General features: G+C 37.4%; 1 protein-coding gene across 1 annotated transcript in view; it reads right to left on the bottom strand.

Annotated features, from left to right (window-relative positions):
* The window catches only part of CFAP36 (cilia and flagella associated protein 36), a 30,287-nt gene extending 15,899 nt beyond the window's left edge, over nt 1-14,388 (bottom strand). Inside the window, exons 1-3 of the mRNA XM_052649104.1 lie at nt 14,150-14,388; nt 10,890-10,954; nt 10,181-10,282 (exon numbers count right to left, since the gene is read on the bottom strand). Coding sequence (XP_052505064.1) covers nt 10,181-10,282; nt 10,890-10,954; nt 14,150-14,264 — 282 coding nt within the window. The 5' untranslated portion in view covers nt 14,265-14,388. The remainder of the gene's footprint in view (nt 1-10,180; nt 10,283-10,889; nt 10,955-14,149) is intronic.
* Nucleotides 14,389-15,239: the final 851 nt, after the last annotated feature.

Raw genomic sequence — 15,239 nt, 5'->3', positions numbered from 1 at the left:
TCTTCCAACCCCTCCCACCCCCACAAGGCTGGGGCACACAGTGACACATTTTCCAAATGAGCCAGTGCTGAGCAACTCTGATAAACAACACGGGAATGAGTTTTACTCTTTTAAAGTTACCACTTCAGTATACAAATCTGTTTTTCAGTCAAAATAATGATAACTATTTGGTTTAGATTCTGTCAATTTGAAATCTGGGGCTTCCCTGGTGGCTCAGTGGTAAAGAATCCTCCTGCCAATCCAGGAGACGTGGGTTCAGTCCCTGGGTCAGGAAGATCTCCTGGAGGAAGAAATGGCAACCCACTCCAGTATTCTTGCCTGGAAAATCCCACGGACAGAGAGCCTGGCGGCTACAATCCATGGGGTCACAAAAGAATCAGACACAATTTAGTGACTAAACAACAACCACCTGAAATTTACTGTTTAGTGATAAAGCAGTAACTACAAATAATCCTTTAATTAATAAAACTGCCAAATTGAATAAGAATAAATGCCAAAATTCACTTCATGGCAAACAGACAGGGAAACAATGGAAATAGTGAAAGACTTTATTTTTTTGGGCTCCAAAATCACTGAAGATGGTGACTACAACCATGAAATTAAAGGACATTTGCTCCTTGGAAGAAAAGCTGACCAACTGAGACAGCAAATATTAAAAAGCAGAGACATTACTTTACCAACAAAGGTCCATCTAATCAAAGCTATGGTTTTTCCAGTAGTCATATATGGATGTGAGAGTTGGACTACAAAGAAAGCTGAGTGCTGAAGAAAAGATGCTTTTGAACTATGGTGCTGGAGAAGACTCTTCAGAGTCCCTTGGACTGCAAGGAGATCAAACCAATCAACCCTAAAAGAAATCAGTCCTGAATATTCATTGGAAGGACTGATGCTGAAGCTGAAGCTACAATACTTTGGCCACCTGATGTGAACAGCTGACAGTGGAAAAGACCCTGATGCTGGGAAAGATTGAAGCCACAAGGAGAAGGGGATGACAGAGGATGAGATGGTCAGAGGTCATCACCGACTCAATAGACATGAGTTTGAGCAAGCTCCAGGAGTTGGTAATGGACAGGGAAGCCTGGCATGCTGCAGTTCATGGGGTTGCAAAGAGTCGGACACGACTGAGAGACTGAACTGAGTGAAATGCCAAAAAAAATGGAGTCTGAAAAATAAGTGTAACATGGTAGGAATAATGTGAGAACACAACAGGAGTAGTCCTATAGGCAAAAAGTTTCATGGAAGAGACAGAAATTATGTGAAATCTTTTTCTAGATGAAACTGAAGTGTAATAAGTTAAGAAACAATAACAGTATCTACCCTGCACTGTGCTGTGCTTAGTCACTCAGTCGTGTCCAACTGTTTGCAACCCCATAGGCTGTAGCCCGCCAGGCTCCTCTGTCCAAGGGGATTCTCCAGGCAAGAATACTGGAGTGGGTTGTCATGTCCTCCTCATCTACCCTAGAGCACCCAAATTAACACTCCTTTAGCTACAGAGAACTATTATTATATAAAAAAGCAAACAAATTCCCAAGCTAATCAGTAAGAAGAATAAGCTCTGAAATGTAGGAAAACCCAAAAGAAAACACTCAGACCTTATTCACCTTACTAAACCTTATTTCAAGCTTTACATGACTTTCATGAAAAAGCTGACCACAGGAATCATACAGAGGCAACCAAGGGTGTGCTACTGTTCACCAGGTAGGCAGCAGTGATAATGTCAAAGACACACCGCAACAAATGTTCCATCAAAGAGTGCTAAGCAAAGAGGAAGGAGTCCCTCCAGCAGCAGCCAGCTCACATTCTAGACAAAAGCAATACAGTCAAACAAAATAAAGTGCAAAAGTAGTGACATTTACAAGGAGTCAACTGTAGGAAAAAAAGAAAGTTTCTTGTCCTTTAAATTCACATATACTGTTCAAAAGGCCAAGGTCAGGGGACGGCAAATAGGCTTCATCGGTGTTTACCCGAAAGTTACAGCCCATAGAGCAGTATTAAGGACAAGTGCAGTATAAAATAGACCACTAATGAGAAACTACTGTGTAGCACAGGGAACTCTGGGGTGCTCTGTGGTGACCTAAATGAGAAGGAAATCCAGAAAAAGAGGGGATACAGGTATGTATTCATTATGGTTGATTCACTTCACTGTATAGCAGAAACTGACACAGCCATGTAAAGTAACTAAACCCCAATTTTTTTTTTAATTTTAAATTTCCTTTAAAAATAAAAAATTATAAATAAAGACAACTGTAGCCAGCCTCTGTAATAGCATAGTATATCTGATCTGCCAGGGCACCTTTGTGGGATTACACAACCACATAACATTATTCTTGGTCTTCTTAGACTTATTAGTAATATCAAGTTCTCTGTCCTCATCACTGACAAACACTTGAAGGGCACTGCTACTGATGGCATTTGTCAGCTAGAGCTATCAGCAAGTCTGCATTTGAGCTGATCCTTAAACATATAATGCAGGGCTTCTCAAAGGGTATGTTTAACCCTTCTAAGAAATGCAGGAAAGAAGGACTGTTAAATGCATGTTCCTGAGCCCTACCCTAGACGTAATTAATCTAAATTTCTGAACAAGGGGTACCCATGTATCTCCCCAGATAATTATTATAACATTTAATTTTGAGAACTATTGATATAATGGGGGGAAAAAATAAGCCCCTGATATGAAAGGCTACTTTGAGCTTAACCATAGTTAGTTGTTTGATTCCGTATACATCATTTAGGCTTCTGGGCACTAGTTTCTTCACCTGAAAATTAGCATAATAATAACAACAATAATAATAGAGTATTTTGTCAATTCTAAGACTCAATAGATTAGCAAAATAAACCATTATTTCATGTACCAATAAGAAAAGAAAAAAACCCTATCAATTAATTTATAACATGCCATCAATTACAAAATGCATTCTCATTGATGAGATATTTATGATAGAAAATTTTCATTTGAGAATGAAGGAAATATAGTAACTTTCTGGCTGGGTGTTAGAATTGAGCAGTGTAAGAAAGCATTTTTTTAAAACTAAGAAGTCCTATAAAAGTAATTTTCTGGGTCTTTTGATTAAATATCAAACTGGTGTGCTAAACCTAACAACTGTACAGCAATTGGGCTACACTGGTCCAAGGAAATGGAACACCCTTTGCCTAAGAGCTTCCAATAAGGGCAGTTAGAGAAACTAAATACAAGAGTTACTCCAAAAAGCTAGCAAGTGGTTTAAAAACAACAACAATCTTAAGTATCCTTTAAATTAATTGAAATGTCAAACTACTTTGAAAGAAGACTATGAGATAAATGGTATAAATAAATAAATGTGGTGTCATATATGTTTGAAAAAAGCACATTGACAAAAATATGAACATTGAGTCTTTCAGAATCTGACTTAAATGAGTTTTAAAAACCTCCAAACATGTTCATACTTAGCCTGAAGTTACAAGTGATTTCATGCATTTCTGCTGCTCTATTAATAGAACCACAAGGAGAAACAGATGAATTCACTACTATAGTTGGAAACTTCAATAATGGACAGAATCAGCTGGCAGAAAATCAACAAAGAAATAACTGAACTGAACAGCACCTTCAGTCAACTAGATCAAATTGACATTTTTCCAACAACAGAAAAATACATTCTTTTCAAGCTCACAGGGAACATTCACCAAAATAGACAACATTCTAGGCCATAAAACACACCTTAATAAACTTAAAAAGAACAGGAGTCTATAGAGGAGACTCTCAGACCCAACAGAATTAAACTAGAAAACAGTAACAGAACAACAGCTAGAAAAACCTAAAATACTTGGGAGATTAAGAAACACACTTTAAAACAGCACATGGATCAAAGAATTAGTCTTAAGAGAATCTCTAAAATTATTTCTAACTAACTGAAAATACAACTTATCAAAATGTGTGGGGTGCAGCAAAAGTTAGTGCTTAGAAGGAAATTTAAAGCACTGAAGCATATATTAGGAAAGAAAAAATAACAAACATCAACAATCAAAGCTTCCACCTTAGGAACTAAAAAAAGAGCAAATTAAATCCAAAGAAAGGAAATAATAGAAATCGGAGAAGAAATAATGAAATTGGAAAAAAGAAAATCAATAGAGAAAATCAACAAAACTAAAAGTTAATTATTTAAAAAATAAATAAAACTGAGAAACCTCTGGCCAGGTTAAGTTTAAAAAAAAAAAGTGGGTGGGTGTGTGGAATTCCCTGGTTGTCCAGTAGTTCAGACTTTGTGCTTCCATTTCAGGAGGCATTGGTTCAATCCCTGGCCAGGCAGGTTCCACATGCCAGGACATGAGACACACAAAAAAAGACATAAATTAAAAAATATCAGAAATGCAAAAGGGGACACTACTACAGATCCCATGGATACTAAAAAGGTAATAAAGGAATTTTATGAACATCCCTATGACCACAAATTTGATAATCCAGATGAAATGGACCAATTTCTTAAAAAACACAACCTGCTAAAACTCACACAAGAAACAGACAATCTGAATAAGCCTATATCTATTAAAGAAATGGAATCAATAATTAGTAATCTTCCAAAACAAAAAGCACCAGGCCCAGCCGGGGTCAATGATGAATTCTATCAAACACTTGAAGAATTTTATATAATTCTATACAAATAAAGATAGAACTTTAAAGAAAAGATATAGATTCCTTTTACTTCTCAAAAGAATAATGATTATTTATTTGCAGAAATTCAATAGCATAGCCTATAGAAATGATGTGAAAGCCTTTCTATTGATTCAAAGGACTAAGGGGGAAAAAAGTATAACTATGAAATCTGGTCCCATCACTTCATGGTATATAGATGGGGAAACAACAGAAACAGTGAAAGACGTTATTTTCTTGGGCTCCAAAATCACTGCAGATGGTGACTACAGCCAGGAAATTAAAAGATGCTTGTTCCTTGGAAGAAAAGCTATGATCAACCAAGACAACATATATTAAAAAGCAGAGACATTACTTTGCCAACAAAGATCTGTCTAGTCAAAGCTATGGTTTTTCCAGTAGTCATATATGGATGTGAGAGTGGACCATAAAGAAGGCTGAGCGCTGAAGTATTGATGCTTTCAAACACTGATGTTGAAGAAGACACTTGACAGTCCCTTGGATAGCAAAAGAGATCAAACCAGTCAATTCTAAAGGAAATCAACCCTGAATATTCACTGGAAGGACTGATGCTGAAGCTGAAGCTCCAATACTTTGGCCCCCTGATGCTGACAAAGATCGAAGCCATGAGAAGGGAGTGACAGAGGACGAGATGGTTGGATGGCATCACTGACTCAATGGACATGAGTTTGAGCAAGCTCCGGGACATGGTGATGGACAAGGAAGCCTGGCGTGCTGCAGTCCATTGGGTTGCAGAGAGTCAGACACAACTGAGTGACTAAACAACAACAACAAAGCAATCAACAATTGGAATTTGAAATAAAAAACACAATACAATTTACATTTGCACTACAAAAAAGTACTTAGGGATAAATGTAACAAAATATGCACAAGATCTACACGAGGAAAACTAAAAAATTCTTATGAAAGAAATCAAAGATGATCTAAATAAATGGAGATCTATTCCATGTTAATAAATAAGAAGACTCAACATTGTTAACATGTCATTTCTCCCAGATTTGATCTGTAGATTCATGCAACCCCAATCAGAATCCCAGCAATTGTGGATATCAACAAACTGATATTTAAATGTACATGGAAAGGTAAAAGACCCAGAACAGTCACACAAAATTGATAAATATCAAAGTCAGAGGACTGACACTACATGACTTCAAGATTTACTATAAACTACAATAATCAAGACAGTATGATATTGGTGAAAGAACAGACAAAGGATTAATGAAACTGAATAGAACCTGAAAATTAACCAACAAAAACACAGTCAACTGATTTTTGACAAAGGAACAAAGGCAATCCAATGAAAAAAGGATCAAAGGCTGCTAGAACAACTGACATCTACATGGAAAAAAAGAAGGAATCTAAACACTGACTTTACATCTTTCACAAAAATTAACTTAAAATGGATCACAGATTTAAACATAAAAACAAAACTTTGAAAGATAGCATAGAAAAAAATCTAGCTAACCTTGGCTTTTGGCAATGACTTCTTAAGGTAAAATATTATAATCATAAACAATGAAAGAATCAATACATCAGACTTCACTAAAATAAAAAAGACTTCTAATTTGTGAAAGACATTGTTAACAGAATGAAGAGAAAAGCCACAGGAGAATATTTTGTGAAATATTTACAAAACATATCTGATAAAGAAGATCTGTATCAAAAATACACAAAAAAACTCTTACAACCCAACAATTAGAAAATAAATAACTCAATTTAAAAATGGGCAGAAGAAAACAATGATATCACTACATATCTATTAGAATGGCTAAAATCCAAAAACCTGACAATATCATGTGTTACTGAAGACATGGAGTAACAGGAGCTTCCATTCATTGCTGGTAAAAATGTAAAATGATATAGCTACTTTAGAAGAGTCTGGCAGTTTCTTACAAAGTTAAGAGTGAATCTTAACATATGATCTAGCAGTCTTGCTTCTAGGTATTTACCCAAATGAGATGAAAAATTTACATCCACATAAAAGCCTGAATATGAATAGCTATAGTGACTTTATTCAAAATTGCCAAAGACTGGAATGCACCAAAATATCCTTCACAAGATTATATACCACCTTCAAAATGTGGTACATCCATAAAATGGAATATTATTTAGCAATAAAAAGAAAACTATCAAACAATGAAAAAACTTCTTCATATTGCTTAATGAAAGAAGTCAGTCTGAAAGAGCTATATACTTCATGATTTCAATTACATAATATCCTGGAAAGAGCCAAACTATACAGACAGTAAAATGAACAGCAGTTGCCGGAGGTTTGGTGCAAAGATGGAAAAGATGAATATGTGGAATACATGAGATTTTTAACACAGCGAAACTATTTTGTATGATACTGTAATGATGGATATATGACATTATGTATTTGTCAAAATCAACTGTACAACACAAAGAGTGAACCTCAATATAAACTATGGACTTTACTTAATAATCATATATCAATACTGGCTCATCAACAAATATACTACACTAATGAAAGACTTTAATAAAAAGAGACAACACTACATTAACTGCTCAACTTTCTGTAAACATAAAACTGCTCTAAAAAAAAGTCTATTAATTTTTAAAAATCTTATGAGCAATCAGACAAAATATTATTAATTGATAAGTGTGTGTTTTTAGAAAATGAAAGTTATACCATACATGTAATCATTTTAGTGATACAAGTTATTGGGGAAAAAAAGAATAATTTTCCCAAATTAATATTAGAAGACAAATGTTTCTGAAAGCGTTAAGTTCTAATTTACAAAAGCCAAAGTAAATCACATGAAAAGCAAAAACAAAAAATAGTTTGTCTCTTGCCATACAGTCATCCCTGGCTCCTGCTATACATGGAAATCAGTGATGAGCTCTATCCTCCCCCAAAAAATTACAAGCAATGAAAAAAGCCACTTTTGCCTATTTCAGTTGAAAACACCATAAAATTACAAAATCAACTGAACACAACTGAAATAATATCTCAATATGCATTCTATTATCATATTTTTCTGAATTTTTTAGAAAGGTATCTTAATTTATGAGCATTTTTTGAGAAGCTACACACGTAAGACAGGAAAACATGCTCTTAAAAAGTCTGTTGTTGAGACTTCCCTGGCAGGCCAATGGTGAAGACTCTGTTTCCACCAGAGAGGGCCCAGGTTTGATCCCTAGTGGGAGAACTAAAATCCCACAAGCTGTATGAAGAAGAAAGAGAAGGAGAAGAGAGTTGGAAGGATGGGAGAGGAAGGATGGAAAGGGTGGAAAGAGGAGGGGAGGAGAAGAAAGGAGAGAAGAGGAGAGGAAGAGAAAGGAAGGAAGGAAGGAAGGGAAAATAAAAGGTTGTTGTTTTTTTAAAAGAGACATCTTCACCCGATGCACTCCTTACAACTCCTGCTGATTTTAATACACAAGAATGCCAGGACCAGTGGTCTAGGACTAATGGTGACCAAACCAGGTGAAAAGAATTTTGCAAGTCATCTTCAGCAGTACAGTTCAATGAGAGGGGAGTGAGCAACTGTTTATAAAAATAAAAATCAAACCAAACAGACCAAAACAAAAGAAAAAATACCTCCTAAACTACCCTGGGCAAACAATTGGTTTCTTGAATTCCTACTCTAAATTAGCATAATGGAATCAGCATTCTGATCTTTATTTACAAAGATTAGATTATTGCTGCAAAGCAGTAACTAGCAGGCTTTGGGCTATTTTTCTGGTTATTGGAGATGGCCATGTGCTGATTCAGTCATACTGCCCTTAGTATCTGGGGCTAAGTTTGCTTGCGAAGAGAATAAAGCTAACTAGTCCACATGGGGATTGAATACATGACCCTGGCCTAATTAGCACCCGGCTAATCAACCACCAAAATAGCTACCATTAATTACAAGATGCTTCCATTTATAGAGCACTTTATATGTGTCAGGTATTGTGCTAAATGTTTTATGAACATTTTTGCTCAAATTTCACAGAAACCTTTCAAAGTAGATACTGTCCCTGTTTTACAGATGTTCAAACTGAGAATCAGAATAGACAAGACAGGAAAACTGTAAAACAACTCTGTCCATGATAAATGAAAGTAATCAAAAGATCTAAGCTCAAATCCAAGTCTGTCTGTGTCAGAAGGTTTCCATGCTTGTTCATAACCAGACAGTACTACGAACCAACTCCAAATCAAAAGGTGTTATGTAACAGAACAAAGCAGAAAGATGTGTTACTTTTGATCTGAAAACAGTATTTTAAAATTCTGAATGTCTTCATTCACAAGTTATCCTGATGATGAAAACAAAAGATGGATGTGACTACTATTACTATGAACATCTTTTTCACAAAGTATTTCAGATTCATTCATAATAGCTTAATGAAGAGGTTGACAAATATAAACCAAAGAAGAAAATATTCTGGAAATACAAGAAAAATAAAAACAAACACCAATGCCTTAAAAGAACCCTAAATACTAATTAATAATTTTCAATAAATTCCTCAAGGTAAACAGACTTGTAAAAAACTTCAATTCAAGGCAATTAAACTGAATTGAAAATGTAAAAGTGCTCAGCGGGGCAGAATGAGTACTGGTCTGACTAGAGATATCAGGAAAGTTGCACTGCAGCAGGCCATGATGATGGGATGGGTTTCTCTGGGTAAGGAAAGGATGGAGTAGTGAGAAGGTGGGGGCTAAGGATTCCTGATTAAGGAACGACCATGAGCAAAGCCAGGTGCACCAATGCTTACAAAAACAAGTAGCCAGAATTACTATAGTATGTAATGTACTATAGAATGACAGCAGGAGGTTGAAAATGATAATTTGAGATCACATCCTAGATAATCCTATCATCTCACTAAGGAATTATAGTTAATTTGGTAGAAGATGAAAAGCTAAAATAACTATTTGAGAAGGCTATTGGGTAGTAATAACATATCTCTATACTCAATCTCGGAGCCTGAGCTGATATTCTGGCTTTGTTACTTTACTTGTAGACTGTGCACCAGTTCCTTAACATATATGTGCAATAGTTTTCTCAATTCTAAAACAAAGTAAAATAAATAGTACCAATTTCTTAAGGACTGTTAGGAAGATTCAATGAAATAATACATATCAAGTGCTTAAAACAGCAGCTAGCATGAACCCCCAGTAAATATTAGTTACAAATACACCTAAAACCTACTTCAATTCAGCACTGCAGAACAAATGAGACAATAAAATTAGTTCTAACAGAAGAAAGCCCCAGGAACCATGTACTATGTATCTGCTAAGATTAAAAAAGGGGCAACTGCAAAACCATTAGAGACTTATATAAATAATTTTTTTGCATAAAGCCTGTGATCTATTATGGTTCTGATAGGAAGTTCTTTTTTAATAGCATCAGTTTATTAATGCTTCAAATTATCTTTTCACAAGGTACTTATAAAGAAAGAATCCATATGTGTTAAATTGGCTTTTCACTCTTACAGTCTCTAGAATATTATATTTTGACAATCAAACACAGCAAATCTAAGTGGAATCCTGGGCATTTTTGTTAAAACTATATATTAGCAGAAAAACACAAAAACCTGTGATGTACGGGTCTTTGCAAGAGGAGAAGTACATGCTTCTTGAAATTGATCTTCATTAATTCCAATTTCTTTAAGGTAAGTTTCTAACAGCTTTTCAACCTAAAAAAAAAAGTTTAACTTTTACAATTTACATTGAAAGATTCCAAATGAGTTTTTATATTAAGTTTAGAAAAGTATAATCAAATGCTTGCTTGCAATTATTAATCTACATAAAATTATATTATATGGCAGTGACAATCTTTTTCACCAAAAAAAAACCCAACTAAAAGTGAAAATCTTTGCAGAGAATCAAATGAAAGTTTATTTCCTCTACCAGAAATAACTAAAGTCAGGATTATGAAGTTTGATGTGGTATAATCCTTGTGCTACCCAGAGGCATTTCTTAAAATCTCAAGACAACATGGCTAAATTAATAATGAACACTCCCCCGGATATACCAGCAGAAGAACAGGAATAAAATTTAAGGATCAGATGCAAGATCCCTTAAAATAGTTGTCCTAAATCTATTCCTTACATTCCAGAGTCTTATGGAGGAAATGCCCAGGGAACTCCTGGAGTCTGATGCAACTGATAGCACTACTAAGGTAGAATTTTGGAATACTACTGGAATTTTGGAATTTAAATGGACAAGTCTATTTTTTAAATTCAGAACAGATTGAATTAATATTATTCAAATTATATTTAAAATCAGTTTAAAAATACTCACTAGTTCTTTATATTCCTGATGAATCTCTGTATAAGTCAATTTGCTCTCTTCTTCATCATCGAAAACTAAATTTAAAAGAAAAATATTGCATAGTGTAAAAAAATTTCATTAAATATGAAAGTCAGCTCCACAAACAGAACTTACAAATAGAACACTCATTCTTGTAAACTGGCTCTTCCACTTTAAAATTATTGGGATTAAAAATAATAATAATTAATTGTAAACAAGTTTTTGTCTGTACCTAAGAGCTACTTCATATGGGAGAGGAGCATTAATTTGCCACTTTTCAATCAATAATACAAGGCAACAATTTATTTACAAACTTTAAATGGAACATTATTGGTAAGTTTCTAAATAATTCCTTTCACAACAGGTTCCAGATTATTTTACCACACTGGAATTTTCCTGATCCAAATTTTACTGAAACTGACTCTTTCTTTATTACATATAAATCAATAATGAAACAAAAATGAATAAAAACAAATGTTTACTCAATGATCATATGTGTGAAACAATGTAGATTAGAAAGATATATATTCCTTCAAAAAGCTACAATGTGATCAAGGAAAAGACAAATTCATGAACTGTAAACCATAAGCCACCTTTAAAAAAAATTCCCCCATTCTTTCTAAAATACAAAACTAACATTGGTAATTTTCTATTTAAAACTCTTCAGTTCTTTGCCTAGCGAATAAGTATAGAATATTTAGAATCCCAGACAAAATTCTTCAAGATTGGATCCCAAGTCTCATCTCCCACCACTCCAAAACCCAAACTTTGCCCTCATAACAGGACAGAATTACTTGGAATGTGGACAAATGTAAAAACATAGAAGGTGCTTCAAAGCCCCAGGTCTTTGCTCAAGCCCTTCTTGGATCTCTTTGCCTTTACCCAATACCTCTTCTCCCAACCATTCTTCAAAATACTGTAAGAGGCACATTCTCCATGATCTGCTGCTGCTGCTGCTGCTAAGTCACTTCAGTCGTATCCAACTCTGTGTGACCCCATAGACGGCAGCCCACCAGGCTCCCCCATCCCTGGGATTCTCCAGGCAAGAACACTGGAGTGGGCTGCCATTTCCTTCTCCAATGCATGAAAGTGAAAAGTGAAAGTGAAGTCAGTCGTTCAGTCATGTCTGACTCTGCGACTCCATGGACTATAACCTACCAGGCTCCTCTGTCCATGGGATTTTCCAGGCAAGAGTACTGGAGTGGGGTGCCATTGCCTTCTCCCTTAGGAGCCTGCCGCTGCTGCTGCTTCTAAGTCGCTCCAGTCGTGTCCGACTCTGTGTGACCCCCATAGACGGCAGCCCACCAGGCTCCCCTGTCCCTGGGATTCTCCAGGCAAGAACACTAGAGTGAGGTGCCATTGCCTTCTCCGCCATGATCTGCTACCCACTCCCAACTCCCTTGGCTATTCAGATTCCTTCCTCAGAACTATTTGAATACACAGCACCATATGTCCACCTTTATAATAACATCTGGTCACTTTATATTTAAAGTCCATTTACCTGCTTGTCTTCCCCACCAAATTATAAACTTCTCAAGGACAAAGATTTGTTTTATTAACTTTTCTAACCTCAACTTCTGGCTCAAAGACACTCAATAAATGTTGAAATAAATGCTGATATTTACAAAGTTATATAAAACTAATTTTTAAATTACCTAAGGTGAAGAATACCTCATTAACAAACCAAAGTCAGTGAAATATAAACACTATTATTTCAAGTGCCACTGAAATGTTACTTCCATTTCTCTTGGCATCTATTCTACATAGCACTGGGCGTACATGCAATATAGCAGCTAATAAACCTGTTTTCAGATAATTTTGAAGCCAAATTACTACATTACATGTTTACAAGTCTGAAGATTACTATTTCCCGATAAAATTACACAATCAGGTGTGTTATAGCTGAGATGCAGCCACTTTTAAAGTGTGGAGATAAAAATTTTTTTTTTTTTTTTTTTTTTTTGGGCCATTTCAGCATTTAGGTTCAGTGGGATAAGTGGAATCAAACGGTGACATAATTTCTTTTTTCTCCTAAAGGAGATCAGAACACCACATGCTTCCTCAGTCTCAGAACAGCATTTTAAATTCTTTAATAGAGCAGAAATAAAAGTTATTTTGAACTTCTTTTAAAAATTACCTGCAAGAACAATACCTAGTAAATACTTTTGAATGTTGCTCATGGCAATGAGAATGTAATGAAAAGATTCAGTGGTCAAAGTAAATTTCATCTTTACCAGATTCATGGAAACTTAAGGTTAAAAGGACTCTTAACAGATCATTCATGATAACCAACCATTTGACATTTGAATTCCCCTCTGTAATAACTCCATTAAGGTGCTATCAGATTCATTCAAACACTGCTAAGGCCTAGGGAACTCATTACCTTCCGAGACGGGCGATTTATCCAGGATACTATCTGTTATGAAGCACTTCCTTCACAGAAATGTGTTTACCTCTAGCTTGTACCCACGGACGCTAGCTCTAGCCCACTGAACCTTAAAAAAAACAAGTCTAACCCCTCCAACATACGACAGACGTTCGAACGATTAATGGATATTACTACCCTTAAGGTCTTGGCCAGCTAAACAACCAGGACAACAGCCTGAAATTACTCTTATGACATCGCTTCTGGTTCCTTTTCCATAAATGGGCTCCAAACTATCTCTAAGAACTGAATGCAAAGCTCCAGAATCTGGAGGTACTCTTTCCTCACAGGGAACGTTATGCCACGTCTTCATATCTCATTTGTTGGAAGATACCCTCCATTTTTGGTATAACCGAGACAGAGAGCTCAAAAAGGGCAATACAGGCCACCGAGATTACCTGCTCTAGGCCTACCGGAGTAACCACATACCCCTCGCCCACCCACTTTTTGGCCAACAGTTGGAATCAGAAGGAACTCTGAAGCAAACTGACATCTCTCCTCCCAAGTCACTGGGGAAGCTGATGAAGAAAGAAACCCACAGTCACCTGGCCAAGGCAGAAAGGTGCAGGATGGAGCGGGAGGCCCAACACAGCATTAAAGTCTACTGTTTTTCAAATGCGTGCTTGGGCCCAGCGGGGAGAGGTATGTCGTCCCCCTTTTCATTACCGTGGAAAAGACAGGCGCGGTGACAGCAACACATTCTAAAAATCCAGCTCTAAACCTGGTCGACAGGAGGGGAGATCGAGGAGATGAGAGGCGGTGTGTGGAGAGGTTGTTGGTGTGAGAGAGGTGAGCAAGGACTGACGATTCGAGATTCGTATTTTACCTTCACATTTCTGCTCCACGAAGTCCAAGATGGGGATGGACCAGTCCGGGCCCCGCAGGAACCCCGCGATGCTTTCCACCACCCATTCCACCTCATCCTCTTCTTCCGCGGCCATTCCGCCCCCGCGGGGCGCCGCGGAAGCCTAGGCCAGATCCCCGGATCCTAGAAGGCCTTTCGGCCGCAAGGAACCGAGAGGACAGGGAAACGATGTCCCCCAGCAGTCTCCGCAGTCACCTGGCTAAAATCTACAAACCACTTAACGTAAAACGGTCGCTATGGCAACAGGCGGAGCCGCCTCCGGCAGCCGCCCGGAAGTGGAGCCAGCTTCCTCAGAAAGTGGCATTTGAAGAATGTTTCCGATTGGCTGGGAAGGAGTAGAAGCCAGTCGAAAGGTAGCCTTCATCTCATTGGCCCGGAGCTGTTGTAGCCATTGGCTGGAAATCCTGGAAGGAATCTCAATGTTCTCCCGGGAGAAGTCCGTGGGACCAAGGATAAGAAATGGCGCCACGAAGGCCCGCCTCACCTGGTCTCTGACTGAAGGTTTTAAAGGCTTCAGTTCACGGTTGTATCCCCACCGCTCACTCCCGACCATTTTCCGACCCGCTGAGCCAGACACGTTTGTAATTGAAAGGTTGATTTTTGAAAATACAAACCCGAGGAAAGCAGTTTTGTAAGATTTGCTGATTGTCCCAGCGCCAGTTTGCATCCCGTAGCTGCCAGCGAGTCTTTACGGCGTCAGTCAGTTCAGTTCAGTCGCTCAGTCGTGTCCGACTCTTTGCGACTCCATGAATCGCAGCACGCCAGGCCTCCCTGTTCATCACCAACTCCCGGAGTTCACTCAGACTCGTGTCCATCGAGTCAGTGATGCCATCCAGCCATCTCATCCTCTGTCTTCCCCTTCTCCTCCTGCCCCCAATCCCTCCCAACATCAGTCTTTTCCAATGAGTCAACTCTTCGCATGAGGTGGCCAAAGTACTGGAGTTTCAGCCTCAGCATCATTCCTTCCAAAGAACACCCAGGGCTTCTCTCCTTTAGAATGGACTGGTTGGATCTCCTTGCAGTCCAAGGGACTCTCAAGAGTCTTCTCCAA

This window comes from Budorcas taxicolor, chromosome 11, assembly GCF_023091745.1.
Source record: "Budorcas taxicolor isolate Tak-1 chromosome 11, Takin1.1, whole genome shotgun sequence".
In the NCBI taxonomy this organism is placed as follows: Eukaryota; Metazoa; Chordata; class Mammalia; order Artiodactyla; family Bovidae; genus Budorcas; species Budorcas taxicolor.
This window is presented reverse-complemented; position numbering and strand designations above follow the sequence as displayed.